The sequence below is a fragment of the Aphelocoma coerulescens genome, chromosome 1 (assembly GCF_041296385.1).
Source record: "Aphelocoma coerulescens isolate FSJ_1873_10779 chromosome 1, UR_Acoe_1.0, whole genome shotgun sequence".
Taxonomy (NCBI): Eukaryota; Metazoa; Chordata; class Aves; order Passeriformes; family Corvidae; genus Aphelocoma; species Aphelocoma coerulescens.
In genome coordinates this window covers 87,529,888-87,551,623 of record NC_091013.1, presented here as the reverse complement: position 1 = coordinate 87,551,623, position 21,736 = coordinate 87,529,888, and the positions used below count along the sequence as shown (strand labels likewise).

The window sequence follows — 21,736 nt, the reverse complement described above, 5'->3', positions numbered from 1 at the left end:
CTAGGTATGTGTAGCAAGAGAGGAACTCTGAAGACCCTTTCTCATGGATATTTGTGAATAAAAAATAAAAAACTTTAAAAAATTTAAAGAAAGGTAAAGATTGTGTTCTGATCAAAATTTTAAAAATAAGTCTGTGTTTCACTAAAATGAAATGGAGAGGAAAAATTATGATTTCACGCAATTAATTCAAAGCCTGAAAACTGGAATTACTGGAAACAAACACTGGTATTGTGTGCAGTTTACTTGAGAAACTCAAAGGAATGAAGAAATGGAGGAGAGGAAGCAGAAGTCAGTCCCCACCTGAGAGCTGGTTAGATAACAGACCCCCTTCAGTCCTTGCCCCACGGGGTGTGCTTTGCCTCTGAGGAAAAGTCTGAAGCCCAGATATTTCCAGCAGCAGGCATGCACTCGTTGCCCACTAGTGTCCATTTGTAGCTCTAGACTGCTTGCTAAAAAGTGAATTGAGAATGATGCCATGGGGCCTTTTCAGATTAACATGAAGAGCTCTTCCCAGGAGAGATCATGTTCTTTCTAAGTATGTCATGTGCCTCTAATACAGCTTGGGAACTGGCTTTATTCCACCATGCCTATATATCAAAACAGAAGTGTGTCTGTTCTGTGATTAGCTGCCTAAGTCCCTATTTGTTAACTTCTGATCTTGTGCTAAGCCTATCAGTACCAGGTCTATTCACGTTGCAATGGCACAGCTTGTTCAGGATGTTGTTATAATTACAGTGCTGCCACAAAACACTGATTCATATCTGCACTGTTTACAGGCCTCTGACAATGCTATTAGTTCAGTACATAATTTAGCAGTAAGTTAATAAAGAGGCATTCGCTCCACTAGGCAAAACATGCTTGCTTTGCAGACAGTCATAAATTAGATCACGAATTATTGACTGTTCACTCTGTCCTGGTTTGTGTTAGGAAGTTTGATCTTATTAACTCTGTTTGTCTGTGTAGCTGTGTGTATCATTTTTTGAGCTACTGAGGAATTGAAAAAAATAATTACCATGGGTGATCTACATGAAAAAAGGCAGGTCATGAAATCCAAATCTGATTTTCATACATTATTTTCAAAGTTGAACATGTCTTACCACAGCTCACGTTTTAAGTTAACGACTTATATTTCTTATCATTAATGGAATATTTGACCACTTAATTTTGTACTCTGTTGCCTGAATCCTTCTTTCTCTCTTTTTCCTATGTGAAGTTTGCATTCTTTGTTCAGTATTGCAGAACGCCACTGTCTCTCTGAGTTGGTTTATATGGTTTTATTTATCATTATTTACATTACACTTTTCCTATTTTGAAAATAAGGTGGTAGGCTGTAAAAATTCTTTTATGAGATGCAAGGAAAGTAAAATTATGTTTTAACAGCTGAACTGTCAGGCAAAGAGAATAGAATTTAATGAGTAATGAAAGGTACCTCTCTGGCTTGTGGTATTTGGAACTGAAAAATTCTAGGAACCGCTTTATAGACACTGATGATGGACATTTTTATAGAAGTTTTCTTTTGTAACACAAAGCATCAGTACCTTCCCCTGTACATTTCTGAGCTGTTTTCCACTGATTGAATTCCACTGCTTGTGACTAACACTTAAGCAAGTTAGCATGATATTAGGACTCTAGCTTACATAATGCCCATTGTACTAGAGATTCCATGCCATGGTACTGAACTGGTTAACAGGTCTCTCTCCAAAGAGTTCCTTTATTACCCATCCTGCCTGAATTACAGTCACCCCAGAGTGCTGCAGTAGCAGAACAGCACCATGCAGCTAAATCTAAGTGGTTATTTCATCAACATACTTGCACTGATACTGCAGTTATGGGTTTAAATAGCTCAGTGACAATTTATCTGGAGTAAGAAGCTTTCTGTGGTTGCATACCTTAGAAATCCTTAGCTTTCTGTGGAGTCTACTACTAGGCAAGGAAAAAATATTTCACATCTCTACCTATACTCAACAAGAATAACTCTTTGGGGTACTATTGAATTTTCCATTTCTTTCAATTTCCACGAAACCTGAAAATAAGATTTTAGATGAAAAAAGAAACTGACTTGAGTGATCATTAAGAAAATTAAGTTCCTTTTAGGCAGCAAAGTTCTGATTTTAAAACATTTAAGAAAAAACTTGGTCAACTTTTTGTTTCTGACAGCCAAAACCACTAGTATATGGTGAGACAGTTCATGCTCTGTCTAAACTTCTGGCTGTGGTTTGCATAAACAATTTGGACTTTCAGACTTTAGCCAAGCCATATTTCCGGACACTACGTCATCATTGTTGTTACACTCCTTACTCCGCTTTTACTGCAGCTGTTAGAGCAGGGGTTCGAAATTTATTTCCCCACAATATGTGAGTTTTAATACCAAACTTTCAGGATGTAGGAATACTTTGTTTCGGTGCGCTGCTCATGTCATGCCATCTTGTGTGTTACTCCGAGTTGAAGCCACACAAACAACAGGCTTTAGGGTTTCCTCTGTGCGGTACCCCTTTGCACTCTACTCTGAGCTGCAGCTGTGTTGTATGCAGCCTAATGGTACTGATGCTCTGCAGCTGGTGGAGTTTCTTACTGAACTTGAACAACGTGTTTTCTCCTCCTCCATTCATTTTATGGCTGCACCTATGTTGGGAATAGCTATTCCAATCACACCAAAGCAGGAGGGAGGGTTTTCTGCTTGTCGGTGCAAGCGCAGGTATGGCAGTGCTGCTTCGTTTTGTGCTCAACTTGCTCGGCCTGATCTTTGGCAACACTTTTCTTCTTTTGTGCTCAAGTTTCCCCATTTGTAAAATGGATACAGTGATCATTATCTTTGCCTCACGGGGGTTGTTGTGAAGCTAAAACGAGTTCATATTTGCAAAACCCTTTGAGAGCCCCAGATGAAAAGTACTTGTAAAAATCCTGAACCTGGGATTGCCTTCTGGCTTATCTGTTGTAACTGGTTTTCCTGCACAAACCTGAACGTGCTGCAGACAGTGCTGGTATCAGCTGGGAGGATTTTAACCTGGATTGAGGAACAGCTGAGCAGTTCAGTGCCTTCAGCAGGCAAAGCACACCTCGGTCCCAAGTCAGCACCTTGGCTGTCCCCTGTCTGGACTCGCCACAGCCTGGCCCAGGCCGCTGCCATTCCCTGGGCTCTGGACATCGCAGCCGCCATGGCCCTGGGGACAGCCGGACGGGAGGGCTCCAAGGGTAAGTCGGGGCTGCAAAGCTGGAGCTGTCCCTGCCCTCTACCACACCTACAGCGCCTGGCCCAGGGCACTTTCCAGTACCTGCCAAGCAGCCCTGCAGCTGGGAGGAGTTTGGCTGCTTCCTGATGCCCTCATTCATCCCAGGCTTTACAGAGATTTGTTTTCTTTCCCTTTCCTTTATCCCAAACCCTTCCTCTTAACAACACCCCACAGCTACCTACACCTCCTCCTGCTCATCCTTCGCCTCTCCACTGTTCCACTTGGGCCTCAGCTGTGGACGGGCAGACATGACTCCTTGTCCTGTGAGCAGGAGTTTTCCTTCTGGCCACCATTAGAGGCTGCCAGATCTTCCCGGATCGAGCCGAGCCAGCAGCAGTGGCTGGATGCACTGGGAGTTCCAGCACTCTGCTAGTGGGAATAGTTTCTGAAGGAAAGCATCGTTCATGGCAGTGGCAGGAGACGGGACACAGAGAGACTGAGGATAACTTGGGAGTTAGAGAACGGACGGAGGAATGGAAAAATGTGGTAAGAACAAAGGATACTAAAACTGAGGATTGAGCTGGATGAGAAATATGGAGGGAGAAGAAATGCAGGGTGGGAGAATATTTTGGGAGAGAGGAATAGAAAAAGTAAATACTAGTTCCTATAGATCTTGCAAGAGGTTAATAAAGAAAATTTGATACAAGTTTGACCCTGTTTAAGGGAAGGTTTATGGAGCCCCTTCCAGTCCCAGCATCCTGCCCACCCTTTGCATGCCCCCTCCCCTTCCTGCCCTGTCCGTGCTTCCCTGTCTGCTTCTTCAGCCAACAATTTCTGCCATGAACTCCCCATCGAGCATAGACATTTAAGCACAGCTGTGGGCTGGCCGGGGCTGCTGGCTGGGCAGTGTCTGACCGGGCATTTGGGCAGTGTCTGACCGGGCATTTGGGCAGTGGCTGCCAGCTGAGCAGCCTCTGCAGGTGTTACCTGGCCGAGCTGCTGGCCTGAGTTTCCTTGCACCTGTGTCTGTGCCACAGTGCTGCAAATCTTTTGCTTTTAGTGAAGTCGTCCTTCAATTCCAGTAAGTTAAGGTGGGAATCAGGTCTGCTAAGTGCAAAATGGTCTTCTATGTTTGGAGAATTGTTTTGATTTGTCTTTTATACTTGTGTGTCTGGCTCATTTCCAACCCAGCAGCTTTACCGTGACGTATGTTTGTGTATTGCAGTCCCAAACTCTGTTTGAAGAGGATGCTAATTATGCAGAGGACATTTTAAAAGGAATAATGTGGGAAGTGTAAGATCATAAACGCTGTACAAAATTACCACAGGTGTGGCTTACCTAGCAAGAGAGTTAATTTGCCTTGAGTTATTCTGGCCAAGCAATAACTGAGAGCTTGATGGCACAGAAAATCATTTCATTATAAATGATTTAGAACATCTGTACCTCCAAAATCATTACAAAGTGACAGGATATCATTCTGCTTTCAGGATGTTTATGATAAAGGAAAATAAATGATGAAAGAAGAGGTCCTTTTGTTGTAGATGTACTTAAACTTGACTTTTATTCTAGAAGTTTATCCTTGAGTCTGTGTGTAAATTGAATGGGTGTCAGCTGCTCCTCCCTCAAGCCCGTATAGCTACACCCTGTGAGATGAGCTACCATGAGTTAGTAACTACTCCCCTTGCTCAAAGTGTGCATAAGGAGATGCAGCTCTTCTGGGAGGCATCTGACCAAGTGGGCTTTTGCTTCTCTCCTCACTCTGCGTGGGGTTTGTATGTGAAACATTTTTAACCTCTCTGATTTTTATCAGGCACAGAAAGAATGGCACTTCTTGTAGTGTTGGTGTTGGCTCAGCCATCAAGTAGATATATGAGAAATTTTAGCTGTGGGGTTTGGTTTGGTGTTTTGTTGTTTTTTGGGTTTTTTTTCCCAAAGGTGAGAATTTAGAGAATTACATTTGGAGCTGATTTAGAATTTACTGCCATTTTGAGCACCTGAATATTATTGACCATATTGCATTCTCTTTATGAGTAGATTTGAAATAATACCAAGTCAATATTGGACCAACTTTCAAAGTTAATATTGATTTGGAAATCAATAATGTGACACTATTATTATAATCATTTTCATAAGAATTATTATTATTTGAAGCTGCAGTTTCTTAAATTACATGATTGCTCATTGAATGGTATTAGTTTTGACATTCTAGTAACAAATTCATTCCTACAGCTAAAATTTGCCTTGGGTCTCCTTACCAGGTTTTTTTTTGGAAATCAATAATTTAAAATACAAATAATTAGTGCATTTGGCAGTAGTACATTTTTAAAAGTTTTCAGTGCATGTGTCAACATCTTTAAATTACACTGTTTCTTTATTTGGCTGGTAATAATTTAAATAACCTATTTTTTAAGTCTCCCTTGCCCTTGTGATTGTTTCTCAGTGGAGTACTCGGCTGCATCACTGCATAAATTTTGCTATCTACAAATTCCAGGTCTAAAAAGTCTTAGGAATATTATACTGAAGCTGAGCAAACATTTTTTTGATGCAAAATTATGTCCAAATTGCTTTTAAGTGCCAAAGGGAAAGAGTAAATCAAGGCTGCCTTCATTCACAAAAGTAGTGGCAAAATTACTTTCCAAGGAAACCCACATTCACTGTCCTTTTCTCTCTGGGGAGCATGAGGCTCCAGCTTCCAGAGTAGTCAGACCAATAAACTGAAGGGGCTGTGAAATCAGTGTATTTTATTCTTTCCTCTCAAGGTTTTTTCACTTCCTCAAGGACAAGTAAAGGTTATTTGGGCCAGAGCAACCTTGCAGTGAGCATGGTGTTTTGAAAGCCCGGTAGAGGCTGTGGACCAGGGTCTCCTCTTTATGGATGCCCTGAGCGCTGCTTAGCAGCAATCTTACATGGACCTGCATGCATTGCTATGGTTGTTAGAGTTCATTACATAGAATTATTGAATGGTTTGGGTAAGAAGATCCAAAGATCATCTAGTTCCAACCCCCTGCCATGGGCACGGACACCAGCTGGCTCAGAGTTCCATCCAGCCTGGCCTTGAACACCTCCAGGGATGTGGCATCCACAGCTTCTTTGGGCAACCTGTGCCTCACCATCCTTACAGTAAAGAATTCCTTCTCAATATCTAACCGAAATCTACCCTCTTTCAGTGTAAAGCCATTACCCCTGGCCTGTCACTATGTGCTCTTGTAAATTTCTGTAATGTATGTAAAATTTCATCAAGTCAAAGCAACAGGCAGAATTTCTGCCATCTTGCTCTTGAGGATGTTCCCCTGAGTAATGGAAAGACTAAGATTGCAATTTAAGGAGAGCATTATGTTATACAGAGTGCAGCAGGTTCAGTGATGGAAACAGAGGCAATGAAATTGTTTTTCTGAGAGATTACATTGGAGACAGCAGATTGTTGTTTTGATTTTTGTTTCTCTGACTGCCTAATCTTTTAGTTTATTCAATTTTGTTTTCATTCAGAGCTTATTAGATTTAATTTTTTTTTTTTGGCTTGACTGGAAAATTTGTTCAACATAAACCAATGTCATTTTGTCAAGAAAAAAGCATCATGAAAAACAACTTTGACCTTAACTTTCCATTTTATTTCAGAGTTCAGTTGTAAATCTGTAGGTGTTACAGCCAAGAGGCATTCAGATATATAGAAAGATGGGTGGATTTTAATCTCTGAAATTAAATTAGCGTTACCAGTAGTTCAGCTCTATGCCTTTGGCTTGAAGAGCTTGTCTAGCAAGGCATTTTAGGATGAAAAATCAGGTGTCATATGTAGAAGGTTATGATGACTTATGATTATGAGAACCTATGTTTGCTCTCCTAACAAAAGGATTTGGGGACATCAAATGAAACTAATAAGCAGCAGGTTGAAATAACCACAAGGAGAATTTTTTTAAGTGGTAGCAAAGCTGTGAGATTCATTGATAAAAATACACTGGGAATGTTGAGTTTATGTGAGTTTTGAAAACCGTTAAATTTGTGTAAGAAGAATTTTTCCAGCGATATTAAGTGGAAAAAAGAAAAAAGTATTTTTGGCTCAGGAAAGTCCAGCAGCTGAAAATGTATTCCGGGCAAAAGTTGTGTTAATATTTTTCCTTTAACATCTGCTAAAGGCCACTGTTGGAAAGAAACCCCGGGCTAGATGGACCCCCGGTCTGGTTTATCACTTCATATAGCTCTTAACATTTAGCCAAGCAAACACCTTACTCACACATTTTAGCTCCAAATTTCCCTATAGCAGGATCATTCTGACCACAGGGGCAGCACTGTTTCCATTAGGCCGAGGCTGGATCTCTGTGTGAGCCACTGGGTCCTTGGTAGGGATGTGGTAAGGAGGTTCAGCAGGGCAGCTCCAGTGCAGGTCTCCTTGCTGGCTGTCTGGCCTTGCTGCCTCGGTGTGTGCCTGCAGCAATCCTGCTGCCAGCAGCCAAGGTTTTAATCTGTTGCACCGGATTTTGCACTAAAGGTATGTGACTGCTGTCTTTTCTATTTCTGTTCCTGTTGGGAGCCACTAATGGTCCCCTCTTGAAATCAATCACTGCATGTCACAATGTGCAGGAGCTCAAGGTAGTGCTAAATGAGCTCAGCATTGAAGAGCTGCATTAATATGGCCATTTACCTGTGGTAATTGGCTGTAGATGTATAGAAGGTATTGATCCAGCTGGATTTCTACTCTAGAGCTACTCTGTCAGTGTTTGAGCTGGCTTGGATGTCACTGCATGGGATTTCACTGTGCCAATTTTGATGTAAAATGAGGTGTCTTTGGGGTCAGTTTCTAGATATTAGCTCAGGGAATATTTTCAGCCAGGAGGTGTGTATTTATATATACACACACTCCCAAAAACTGACACCCTGTGATAAAGACATTCCACCATTCCACCTAAAAGGACAAAAGGATCTCTTTGGGGTGGCAGAAAGGCTCAGAGAAAGCCCCAGCTTTGCCCAGGAAGTTCTCAGAAACAGAGTAGAACGCAGAAAGGATCCAAAGTCCTTTAAACAGTGAATAAACTGCTTTTTAGCCAAGTTTGTGTCTGGCGTGAAGTCTTACAGCTGAGTTTAAGGCCTTTAAGAAAAAAAGAAGATTAAAAAAAGGAAATGCTGATGCATCCTCTATTGAAACTGTGTGAATAGGAGCATATTCAAGCTTCTAAATATATTTTCTCCTAAGAGTCTAAAGGCTGCAGGGACTTTTCCATTCCTAATTACATAGTGCACTATGCAGTCTGTTTCTGACTTACAACTTCAAAAATAGAATTTAGAGTCATAAATGAAACACAAGGAGATGGATAAAGAGATGCTGTATATGATAAGGAAGTGCTCTGCTAATATTTTTACTGATGTTGTAGCCAGTCACTTGGGTTTTAAATTCAATGACTGTTATGCAAACCCTTTAATACACTGGTGTTTCATTAAGAGGCTGTTTAAAAAAAAAAAAATCTGTGGGTAACTAAAGCAGCAGCAAAGGACAATCAATGTAAATGTCTTATGACAGTTCTGTGGCTGTGCTGGTTGTGTCTCAGGTCTCAGCAAGGTCATGTCTCTAACAGGGTATGGAAACAGTCATTTCAGGCAACAACACATTCTGAAATTCAGAAGTATTTCCTGAAATCTGTCTTATTCCCTGACAATTCAAGCTCCGGTTCTTGAACTGAAATAAAGCTTAAAGTCCTCTGGTGGGACACCTGCAGATGACGGTGGTAGGACCTATAACCCCCCTGGATGTGATCTGAAATTCTTGACTGCATTACAGTAGGCACTTTTGCCTCCAGAACCATCCCTGGTCTCCTGGTAAACAAAGGAGGAATTTCACTTGTCCTTTTTTATTTCTCATGCAGACTTTGGGAGGGCAAAGAAGTAGGATGGAGTGCTAGCATGTCCCTGGGTGTGGGAATGTGAAAAGTGACTGGGACTGCATGGATCTAGAGGGAGTGAGCTGGATCCACACGGGCAGGCTTTTGCTGATGCTTTTCCACGTCTTTTGCCTTCTGCCATTTAGGCAGGAATACACTAGAGATCGCTCTCACTTGGAAGGATAAGTGGCTCTTTTCTATGCCCAAAATACTGAAAAAAAATCAAAGGAATGAGCTGTGGGGGTGACCAACACAATTTCAGGTCCCCCTCCAAAACCTTATGGGGTTTGGAGGCTGTGGGCTGAAGGCAGGTGGTGTGCTATAGAACAAACTGGGTTTCCATTATGTTGTAGTAAAATCTGCACACATACTTAAATGAGAAACATTTTATAAGATTTTTTTTTTTTAATTTCAGTTCTTGGGATGGTAATCTTTCCAGTTGCTGATATGAGTTGTGAGGCTGCAGAAGCACTGCACTAGACTTGAGCAAGCACACCCTGCTTTTCAGCAAAACTCATTAGCTCAGCCATCCACCAGCCTTTGGGCTCCCGGGGCCAACACGCTGAAACTGGTTTGCCAGTACAGGGGGAGAAACCATCTGCCTGGGTGTATCTCCTTAGGGAAATGCTGTGCAAGAGTTTAGTTCCTGTCTTTGCTCACACACACAGAGCTGCCTTTGTGCATGGTTGAGGTGCTTGCCTTTCAACTCTCGCTTCTGAAGACTTGTTGCAAGGGTGAGTGGAGCCAGGAACAGGCAGGGAACTGCTTTGTTTGGTTATCCAATGTTTATGCTGAGTATGCCTGGGGGCTGCAATGAGGGCTGGTCCCTGTTTGAGATGAGCCAAGAAGGTGTAGAACTCTCCTCTGGAAAGCTTATTTAGACTGTAAACAGGAGACAAAGGAAGCGGTATGCAGGTGAGGTTTTAATCCCACATTTGTAGACTATGAAAAAAGAACCTGATGGAGGTTGCACATGAAGAGTTGGGATGGCACCAGGCCAGGATTATTGGGAAAAAGCTTGTATTTTATTGAATTTGTTTCATTGCAATAGATTCATGCCATTGATTCAGAGGCTTGAAGGATGATGCTTTTCTCTCAGAAATGAAACACTGTGGGTTTAGTCCTTATTTATTTTCCTCAGAACTAAAGATAATTCTCTTCTTGCTAGAAGCATAGGTTAGATTCAATACTTGTTAGTGCCTTCATGTTAAATACAGCTGGGTTGCCATTTTATTGCACCAATATTTGCACGTATTTTAAAATCAAAATCAGTCCTGGGATTTCAAATTTTTATTAAGTTCAGTTCTAATTCTGCTGTGTCATTGGTAAGTTACAATACCCCCCCACTCATAACCTTTATCAAGTAGTATTTTCAGTAGTTACCATGAGATATTTGGAAGTTCATTATAAATCACATACGTGTCAAATTTTGAGTTAGGACTGGCTGTTACCTTCATCTGACATTTTTATAAGCACTAGTTCCCCTCCAGCTTCCAGAAACAGACAGGAATTTTCTTTCACTGGTAAGTTTTATCTCTTTATTTTTGAACTAGACATAGAAATAGTTTTACACTACTTTATAATATCAGGAAGGGGTCTGAGAGTATACATGAATTTGCTACAGAAATTGGATCATGTCTCTAAGGATCATTATACATAAGGAAACTATGCCCTAAGGTGCATAGATGTCATGGGCATTTAGTGTTAGCTCTGTAGTCTATGATTTTAAAGACAAATCTGAAGACTGCTGTAGTAAATGTGATATCTTTTGTTCTGAATTCTTAGTGGAAATTAAAAAAAAATATTATTCCTCTTGGAAGGAATTTATATGAACCAGTATCAATATGTACATTTTTTTACCCCATGTGCTGTAAATTCTAGTTATTATGGGATAGGAAGGGTGTGTATAGAATTTAAAAAAAAAAAGACAAAGTGGGGGAGAGTTATCCTTCTCTAACTAATGGACTATATTTATTCTCTTAAGGTCACATAATGTAATTATAATTATTTTCTTGAAGAAAAGGTAATAATCCTTTCAGCTTGCCACTGAGAATCTTGTGTTCTTGCTTAAAGTGCTGTGCTTTTGTGAGTTCTGGAAGAAGGAAAATATCAACAGTTTTGCAGGGAAACTTTGGCTATAAAGGTTAGACACAGCGGGAACAAAGGAATAAAGAGAAAGTTTAGTGTTTCTTTGTCTTACTCTTGTAGCCTATGTGATATATCAATATGGAGGTATATATCTACCTGATATATTCCATAGCTTTGCACTCATTCTCCCATAATAACTATTTTTACCTTGATTTCTATGCTCTGACTTAAGAATAAATAAAGTCCATATCAATTTGAGTTTTTCTGAGGAGGCAACTGAAAAAAAACAGCTTTGGTTAGAAAGAATCTATTAATGTTGGCCATTCTGCAGTGGAAGGCATGGTAATTCTACTTTTGAAAAGCAGGGTTGTCCTATTAATACCAGTTAGCCTGGAGGTGACTGGATGATTACTAAGACCTGTGGATTACTGCAGGAGTCAGTGCCATGGTGTTGATCCACAGAGTACAGATTATTCCCTTGTTCTTGAGTCTATAGTTGGTTCCAGCTATCTTTGTTATGGAGCTGCAAGTGGGCTAATGTGTGTTGGCAGGACCATTTGGTCTTCTGGGGCTCTTAGCTGCCACACTATGCTGCTTTGGGTTTCCCTCCAGGGCACCATATTGCACAGAACAAGGGAACAGAATGATCATTACCAGTTGTCACCTACTATATATCCAGTAAGTGCCTAAGGATTTTACTCGTCTTGTTTACTTAAAAGTTGACTGAAGCGTTTATCAGCTTCTCAAGTATGTCTGCACAGTTTCTTGAAAACAGTAAAAATAAAACTCACATGAATATAGTGAAATTTAAGCCCTTAAAAATAGGGTTTTTCCTTAATACAAGCCCTTATTTGCTTTGAAGATAGCAGCAACTATCAGTAAACCTGAGTCCCTGACCTTCTCCCTTAACAACAAAGGATGTCTCATATTTCTTCCATCAGTTGTAACTGTTTTGGATGTGTTCTATATTTAACTATCTGGAGTCCTTCATATCAGATTTATACTACAAAAGTCTGGTAGAATATGTTCATTGTGCTAAAGAATTTAGATGAGCTAGTGTGCCATATGAAAAGCTGCCTAACTCATTCTAATTTATTACCTTATTTGGGGATTCTACAGACTTAAATAAATCTAAGTGTGTGCATAATATTTGAGAGCAGCCCTGAGAATAACAACTTGGGGTATTGATGGATGAGAAGCTCAACATGACCTGGCAGTATGCACTGGCAGTCCAAAAAGCCAAACCTGTCCTGGGCTGCATCCAAAGCAGTGTGGGCAGCAGGGCTAGGGACAGGATTCTTCCCTTCTACTCTGTCCTTGTGAGGCCCCACCTGGAGCACTGCATCCAGCTCTGGGGGCTTCTAAGGAAAAGCTTATCGGAGTGAGTACAGAGAAGGGCCATAAAGATGCATGAGGTCCCTCCCAACCCAAACCTTTCTCTGATTATATGACAATACAAGTACTGTATGTATTGCTGAAACTACTAGGATCTCTTCCGTTGGACTTGTATTGTGCCATCTTGGATTATGAGGCAGATCTTCTCCTTGGCATAGGTCTGTAAGGATCTGAAATTAACTTAAAGGGATAGTGCATATCCACCAATAAATGGGAAAAGAAATCACAAAAATAAAATCTTGTCATATGCTTGTCATGTGAGTATAAAGCCAGGAAAACACACTGGGGAGTTGTTTGCAAGGGCAGAATAATTTTATCTCTAAGGGGTAAGACCATACACTTAATAATCTGAAAGGATTTTCTCAAACTGGGTTTCCTGACATTTTTTGCTTTTATCCTTTTAGGTTTATATTGTTGAAGCATGTAAGTTCTTGAATATTGTATTTATTTATTGAAAATGAAAAATTAATGTCCTTATGAGGGAGAAAAAAGCCTACAGATGTGGAAAGGCATAGAATCATAGTAGCATAGTTTGTTTTGGGTTGGAAGGGACCTTAAAGATCCTTTAGTTCCATCATTCCCAGCCTTGGGCAGTGACACTTCCCATTAGACCAGGTTGCTTAAAGCCCCTCCCAACCATGAAAACTTCCACTGTTGGAGCATACCATGAAACCCAACCATTGAATGACATCTGGAAACCTTGTGTTATAGTACTTTTTCTCAGAAGGGGAGTATCGACTTTGTGTCCTTTCCAAGTTTGGCCAGTTTCAAATGACTGCATTTTTTGTCGTATTGATTTGGCTTCATTTTAAACAAAATCAGCAGCACAAGAGCATGATAAAAACCATTGTAAATTCTCAGAATTCTGATAAACTTAGGTAAAGCTTCATTCTCCCTCCATGTACTAAGACTCCTGATCAATACTCAGATCAAGTGATCTTTTGCTGTAAAGAGTAACATTTGATAGTTGATTTTTATGTATAGAAACATAGCAGAAATGGAAATATTTTTAGCAACCCATATTTGCTTCGCTGATTGTCCTTTGAGACATGCAAAAGAACACATTCATTTACAATATGCCTTTTTCTTCTGTACCCAAAGTACTTAGAGAACCTCATAACAAATGTACTCCACAAGAGCAATAGAGTCTCAATTAATCTAGTTCTTTGGAATTTTCCTCTTTTCACTTATCCTCATTTGCAAAAAAAGGATGGCCCAGTAGTTAAGTCATTAGCCTGCTGCTTTGGAGATGGATTTTACTGCTCTTAAGTTGTAGATTTCCTTTCCAACTAGGACAAATCTGTCAGATAAGGAGAATACAACTCTATCTAACCAGAACATTGAGGGTGATTATATGTTCATCCTCACATGCTGTAGTAAATGCTCAAAGTAAAACTAAGAGGGAATTTTATTAGTATTCTAATAAGAAAAAAAAACAAGCTATTACCATACAGCAGATCTTGTAGCCTACAGTCAATGTTGAAAACATAAAGAATTTAAGTTATTTAGCATCAAGCATTCTCTTTTAAATTGTTTGCTTTTTGTAGGACAGCATTTTTACTATGATAACTTCTGTATTACACTATGAGATTTCCTTAAGAGCAACTGTAGTAGTAATAGCATGCAGCATGAGTGTTTTAAAGCAATTACATTGTGTAGTCAGAACTGTTTTAATGAAGTCTGCAAAGACAAGTTGTTTATTACTGATTTCTATCACTATAGTGCATGTAACCCCAATTTATGAAGGAGGATGGTAGGTGTGAGTGATTAGGTAGACTCCAGTTTGAATGAGATATGTCTTTTGGAAGGACTGAGTGCTCTGTCTCATTGCTTGTGAAGCATATGGCATTAAGTCTGTCACCTGCCAGACTTGGACTCGACAATCCTTGTGGGTCCCTTCCAGCTCATCATGTTCTGTGATTCTGTGATTCCCAGTGAAGTATTCTTCATTTTACAGCACTAGTGACAAAACTCTGTTCAGTCCAAAGTAACAGCTGAAGCATTCAGTACCTGTGGTTCTTTGTTTTTCTTGTAGGGTCAACGATTGCATCTTGCGAGTGAACGAGGTTGACGTGTCAGAAGTCTCACACAGCAAAGCCGTGGAGGCCCTAAAGGAGGCTGGTTCCATAGTGCGATTGTACGTCCGGCGAAGAAGACCTATACTGGAGACCGTGGTAGAAATCAAGTTGTTCAAAGGACCTAAAGGTAGATAAGAAAATGAAAAAACCTCCATTTTAAACTTGATGTTTAACCTCTCTTGTGGCTTAAATGGCATCTGACCTTGTTGATTTGCTAACTGGTTGACCCGTCACATACTGAAATGGAGTTAATTTAGGCTGGTATAACTTCAATTCATGGTTACATCTCTTCCTGAAATATAAAGGAGTTCAAGGAGTTGTGGTTTGCTTCGTTTGATATTTACTGCAGAGATGGCTCATTACCTTCTAAAGAGACACAGAGATACTATGCTTTACATTGGCAGCACACATACTACCTTTAAAGTTCCTCTACTGAGACCTTTGACTTTCATTTAAGGTTCTGTTGAATGCAGAGTTTCTGAATTCTTCCTTTTTTCAGGAGACTTTTTGATTATCCAGCTTATCCTCTGTACCTTCATGATGGTTTCTTCTAGAGTTATCTTTGGAACATGAAGACAAGAATACCAACTTACCCAGATACATAGGGGAATTTTATTTTATTTTATCCTTCAACAAAATTATATGCAAATCCAGCACAAAACCTTCACTAGTCTAAGTCAGCTTTATCTCTTCTACCAGAACCTTCTGGTTACAGAACAAAAAGCCAAATTCCTTTCTAGAAGCATTTTTCTTCATAGCTAATTTCTGGACAAAGAAAATGTAGATTTTCACAGTAGATGTGAATAGAATGAACAGCAGTTAATTTTTTTTGATCCATAATAGCTATTTCATAAGAAGGTCTTTGATAAATGTGTATATATATATGAAGACATTAGCATGTATTTTAATATATGCAGTACACATGCAATTACTCTCCCTGTTTTATCTATAGTGAATAATCTGCATCTTTTTTAGTGTTCTCCTTTATATGTCCTCTCATGTGAATATTATAGTATGCTTCTCCATAGGGGTTTTTTATACCAGTAGTGGACTATATTTAATATATTGAGACATATTGTTGAGATTGACCTCTAATACTTAACAAAGATAGTGCAACACTGAAAACAGTGCACTATTTGACACTGCAGTGTATTTGTTACGCTCTGCTCTTGGAGAAGAGTAAGATATATTTAAACATGCATCTGATGGTAAATCCCCAGATGTCTGGATTCTTGTGGTCAGTTATGCTGGAATTGTTTTCCTAATAGAAAAGCATCTCTAATGGTATTTTGTGTGCATATGAACTCAAGAGTAGAAGTGCAGGCAGTGTTTTTAGAGATGTGGAATTAAACTAAGTGTGTGATATGATAGTCATTTTGAGAGACCTAAGGCTAAAGAAACTAAAATTAACATGTCCTTTCTGGTTGTGATGAAACAGGAAAAGTATTCACCGTGACCAAATTTTTGCTACATTGTGGAAACCGACAAGAGAGGCAATCATTATCTAATAATGGGTTTGCATGGTGTTTGTTTTGAGTGTATGCCTGAAACTATTTCTCTTTACAATTATTTTCATAAAAAAGAATGGACACCAAAAACGTGCCTTTTATGGCAAGCTAAAGAACTTTTGCTGCCTACTGCTGAAAATATATTTTGTAGCTATATTCTTATATCAAGTTTACTACAGATAAGTGCTATAAATAATGAATTTTATTGTTGGGTTAAATGTATTTTTTTTATTTTTACTTTTATAGAAACAATTTAACTGGAAACTTGGATAAAAAATAAGTTGATGTGCTAGTTTTCTGCAAAAGCCAGGGGTTTTACCTTCATAATTCAGGCAGTAAGGAAACATGCTCTGTTATGCTTTCTGTATATACACAGATAAAAAATAAAAAAAAATTTAAAAAATTATAGTTGGGATGAAAACCTTGCCAATACTATTTTTAATAGCTGTAGCAGTTTTCCTTTGATTTTTTTTTTCAAAATCTTCCATGAAAAATTATCTGTTGAGAGGCATCAAACTCATAGCAGAAGTTGAGAATAAAACCTGTGACTCTTGGCCGTAGTCACTCCTGTGATGCTTATCTCCTCATATTTCAGGTGATTTATCTGTGAACCAGTCTTTCAAACCATTACTGTGCAGTGTAAGAACCACAGTATTTATATAAACAGTGTTTCTTACTTCTCAGAGTCAAATTGGGACATTTTGGCGTCCAGAGCAGGACCTGAACACCAGCATGGTAGCTTCCACACCATTCCTTCTTTCATACTCACAAAGTTAATAAAGTAAATCTGTTTTTTAGACAAGAAGGTTGTTCCATACCAAACTTGGAGTAGCAAATATCTCTTCAGTTCTTTTCCCGACTGTCAGTGTTTAACCCAGCATTTACTGAGTTCATTCCTTACTGCCCTGAGAATTTACCACATGAAAGCAAGTCTTGGCTTCCATAATGCCAAGTAAACTCAGAGATCCCTAGCTTGCCTATGTGTAGTAGATTATATCTTTCAGTACTTGAAGTCGGTAAAGAAGGAAATTTGCAAGGCTTTTTTATGTAGAGCTCCTTTTAATTTCATCTGAGATATTCAGGATGAGGGCTTTTAAGAGTTACTAGTCCATATAGGTTAGCTGGGTTTTTTAAATGGGTGCTAATTTTTGTAGGTAGCAACCACCATATAAAAGACATTGATTGACTTGGTGAATGTATCCTGAACATAAGATGTTAAATAAACATTGTTTGGTGATGGCTTTGGGCATATGATGGGGAAGGACACAGTAGTGTGCTGCCAGGAGGTCCCTTCTGAACGCAGGTCCCCATGCAGTTTTCTTGTTGCTTTACAAAAAGGCTCTCCTAGCATCATGTAACCCTTAGTTTTATTTTTGGGGGGAAAGGAGGTAAACAAAAACACAAATGAGTTGTGTAACAGGAAAATCAAGGATTCAAAGAGAGCTGCAGCTGTGTAGGCATTTAAAGCTGATCATCACTTTGACATACCTGATTGCGAATACTGGCAGATAGCCATAGGCTGTGTCTTGAAGATAATTGCTGACTGTCATCCTTGCAGGCTCTTCCTCTCTTTCATGTGCTTGGGAAATTGTCTTCTATATGCCTCTTGCATGTCTCTTCAGTCAGGCATCCAGTTCACTGTATGGCTTTGCAAAGGATTGAGTGGCCAACAGTGTTTTATTTCAGTCACTTCCAGGTCACTGCCAGTTTTAGCAGCCAGCATCTCTGCAGTGGCTGGCAGCTAACAGAGGAAAGATTTACATGCAGCTTTCTTACTGAAAATCATTGGGATTTAGACACTACTAAAAGTCCTGTCATTAAGTCATATGCTTTTCTTGCTCTGTATTGAAACAAGACTGGCAGTAATGAGAATGGATTGCACACACCGCAGTGTTTGTTCCTGGGGAGCAAACAAAGTGCAAGCATTCAAAACAAAGCAATTTAATGGTGCTGTCTGGCTTTGTAATATAACTTGTGCATTAGCTTCCTGTAAGACCCTGCAAAGAACCATGTATGTGCAGGGAATTGTGGACTTCAGTCACTCTTCAGGGGTTCCAGTGCATTGGACTGGAGGACTTTAAACCAAAGAAGTTCCATTGACCTCAAGATTTTCATGCTGTCCTATCACACTCCAAATACACTTTTACTGAACTCAGAAGCATTGTGTAATATGCTGACGCACAATTAGTTATAGAAATTAAGCTTGATGTTTTAAAATTTCATTTTTAAATAATCAGCAGAAAAATTTATTTATACCATTGTAGAAAATTTCTGGCAGTCAGAAATTTGGGGGAAACACAGAGGTCATGTAATACGTTGCCTACCTACGTGCCCACCTACCTGATAATTTAAGCTCTGAGATAATATACCAGAAGAAAAAAAACAAAGGCAGAAAATAAGGATTCTAGTAACAGCAGTGTTGGATCAGATAATAAAATTTTGACCTCACCTCTATAGGAAATGTGGTGTCTTAAAAGACAACAAAACTGCAGAAAGGAAGTTGGGGGTATGTGGAGCAGCTGAGGACCAGGAAACTTGAAAGGAGAAATGTCAGACTTAAAAACACCCAAAAAAGGAACGACGTAAAGGACAGCTACTTTTGCTTGTCTGGGTATTCTGGTGGCTTGAGGATAAAGTCACAGAGAAGTAGGATTACTTTCCCACACCCTTCATGATAATAGTGCCTATCATTACAGCATTTGAGCTGTGTCGGGATCTTGCTGCGATGACTGGAGCAGCCCTTTTGGTCAATGCATTTTAAATGAAAAGGCTCTGGACAGACCAGCAGCTCTGTCACTTTTTTGTTTTCTATAAGCATGCTTTTTGCTCATTCCTGATGTATTCAGGCAGTGACACATTCTCATGAGGTCCACCCTACCCTGCTTTGTGTGCTTAACAAAACATATTTAGGGGCAATTAATTCTCTACTTTTTCTGCCCTCAGAATTAGGGCCATATCAAAACTTTTCTTTTAATCCATTTGGAGTGTTGTTATGTTTTGGGGCTCCAGATTGAAAATTAATGCATCTCTTAAGCCCAATTCTCTATCTCCCTCTGGAAGGCTATCATTATCTTAAATTTCTTAATCAGCAAAGACTAAGCTCCTAAACCAGATATCTCAATGAAATACTCAAAAATAAAATGGGGTTGCTATAAAGGGCATAATGCACATTTATTTTGAGAGTTATGTATATCTGTCTAAATGTTAGACTATGTCATTGGGCATAACCAGTTCCAGAGTTTCCATTTCATTGTGTTCTGTGGTGAACTGAAGTGACTCTGTGGCACATGGTAGATTTCCTTTTCCTGTAACTCTTTGTTTTATTCTTGATGATACTAAATAAATTCAGTGGATGGTAACGAAGCTTTCTTACTATAATAAAAAAAAAAATCATTATGGTTTAAGCAGTGTATTTTTTGACTCTGATAAGTTATGGGATTTTCTTGAGAAGATGCAGAGATTTTTCACCATCAGTATAAGGTATGATTTCACTGTAGATTTATCTTGGATTGTTACTGAAATGTCCTGTAGTCCTTTACCATCTGTAGCTTCCTGGAGTTTCATGCTTCTTTTTTCATAAGAATAGACATATTTTAGTTTGGATTGATGGCTTTATTGGAAATACCTTGTGTTCTGTTTCATAGATAGTATCCCAGCTTGCAACGGCAACTGAAATATACAGCTGAAACAAAAATACAGTTCAATTATGTATATTTCAAAATGTCTGCTAAAAAGAAAAGTTCCATTCAGAATAGTAGAATAGAGGGTTGATTAAAAAAGAAATTTTTTTACAAGTGCTGCTTTCAGTAAGGAAAGGAGGAAACTTACCACTTTTATCTAGCACAGCAAAGTCATAAGTTACCTTTTTATCTCAGGTAATAGGTACAGCACTTAAAATGAAAGAAGGGGCTTTTTGCAAGCAAAGAACCCTAATTATTTATTTTCCAATTTCAGAGAACAGTGAGAGCTTTCAGATCTTGCTGTTTGATAACTGATTGCAAGTGCTTGCTTCAGACTGATGTTGGTACATATTTTTTTAATTTTTTTTTTATTATTGCAGCTATTACTCCCGCTACTTTAATGGTCTATTTTCTCTAATTTAAGAGACACTAAATATGCTATAGCAAACTTTAGCATGTGGGAATGGAGGGTTTTATGGTAAGTTAGGCAGAGATTTTCTTAATTAAGAAATGTTTTGTTAGGTCCAGTGTTTTCAACAAAATTGTTTTTCACATTTTGACCAGAACCTTTTCTTACAGTCTTTGAAGAATTTCAGTCTTGTGATCTCATCAGCTGTGAATTTACTTCTGATTTTGAATGTTCTCTTCCTTCTGTGCTCTATGAATCCTTATCTAAAACAGAGCAAAATGGGGCAACTTAAAAGAACAGTATAAAAATGAGGAAGTAGGCAAACTTTCTCAAATCTGGGTTTAACTAACTATTTTGGTTCTCAATTCTAATTTAAGTGCTTCACTTCATATTACTGTAACCATATCACTTACTTCAGATATAAATAGGAAACCACCACAACTAAAACTAAATTACCTTTTTTTGTGAAATGTCTTTGCTTGAAGGAACTCGTGTTTCCTCCAATTAGCAGAAAGTGCTCCATCAAACACTAATACATAATTTTCCAGTTTTAAGATAGTGACTCAAACCATCAGTTCTAAGTTAACACCACTAAAAAGCGTGGCTTCCCTGAAGGTTAGGATTGTCTAATGTAAGAATATGTGAGTATCTGATAGTTTATCATATGAAAATTGTATTCTCTTGAAAATCATAGAATTAGAGAGCTCCGTGATAGTGCTATTAAAAGCCTTTGCTGTTTTCCAACAATATTTTGACATATTTGTATTGCTAATGCTTGATGTGTTAGGTTGTATCTGCACCTTTATATTTCACAGGCTGAGGATCATGTTCTTTAATTTAAGTGATGATAAATGCATACAGCTGCCATTATCATATTCTTCTTTATGGTATAAATCAAATATCAAATGTATTATCTGCCTTTGGTCACTAAAGACTTGCCATCTCATTTGTGTAAATTACCATATATGAAGTTTTTCTTTAAAAAACCCACATTGATCCTGTGAAGTGGTTCCTTCCATTCCTGAAGAGTTGTTCTTATATATAATTTCACAAAATAATAGTTATTGTTATTAGAGTGTCTCTTCAGTTCTAGTTTTTCAGGCTTTTGCTATAGTCTTTTTGTCTTTAGCAGAGAAGAGAAGTAAATCCGTCATGTTTTTTGTTAAAAACGCAGTTTAATGACAGGAAGGGGTGGAATTGGCCTGTTGTCACATAAGACCTAATTCAACCATCTTTGGAGATTAGTAGTCAGTCATTAAGTAAATTATTTTCCAAATCAAAAACGATAATTTCAAATGGAATTCAAAATCTCTCCTTCTGGCTGGTTGTGTCACCTAAAACTGGAGCCATCCTGTGAGCTGTAGGATATTACTTGCTCAAAGTCTTTTATATTTTCATGATAACTTTGATTTTCCCCTTTTCTATTTAAGTGTCATTTTGCATTAGCTGTGAAGAAGTAAACATCATGACTGGGAAGACTGCAGCAATATTATGTGCATGTATTTTGTCTGTTTTTCCCTTGAAACTATTTAGCTCCTAAG

At 38.8% G+C, this 21,736-nt stretch overlaps 1 protein-coding gene across 8 annotated transcripts in view; it reads left to right on the top strand.

The window, feature by feature from the left end:
- Nucleotides 1-21,736, top strand: part of DLG2 (discs large MAGUK scaffold protein 2) — a 1,009,135-nt gene that overhangs the window by 690,124 nt on the left and 297,275 nt on the right. For all 8 annotated transcript variants that reach the window (XM_069015930.1, XM_069015936.1, XM_069015961.1 and 5 more), the window contains one exon: nt 14,556-14,725. In XM_069015930.1, the coding sequence (XP_068872031.1) occupies nt 14,556-14,725 (170 nt within the window). The remainder of the gene's footprint in view (nt 1-14,555; nt 14,726-21,736) is intronic.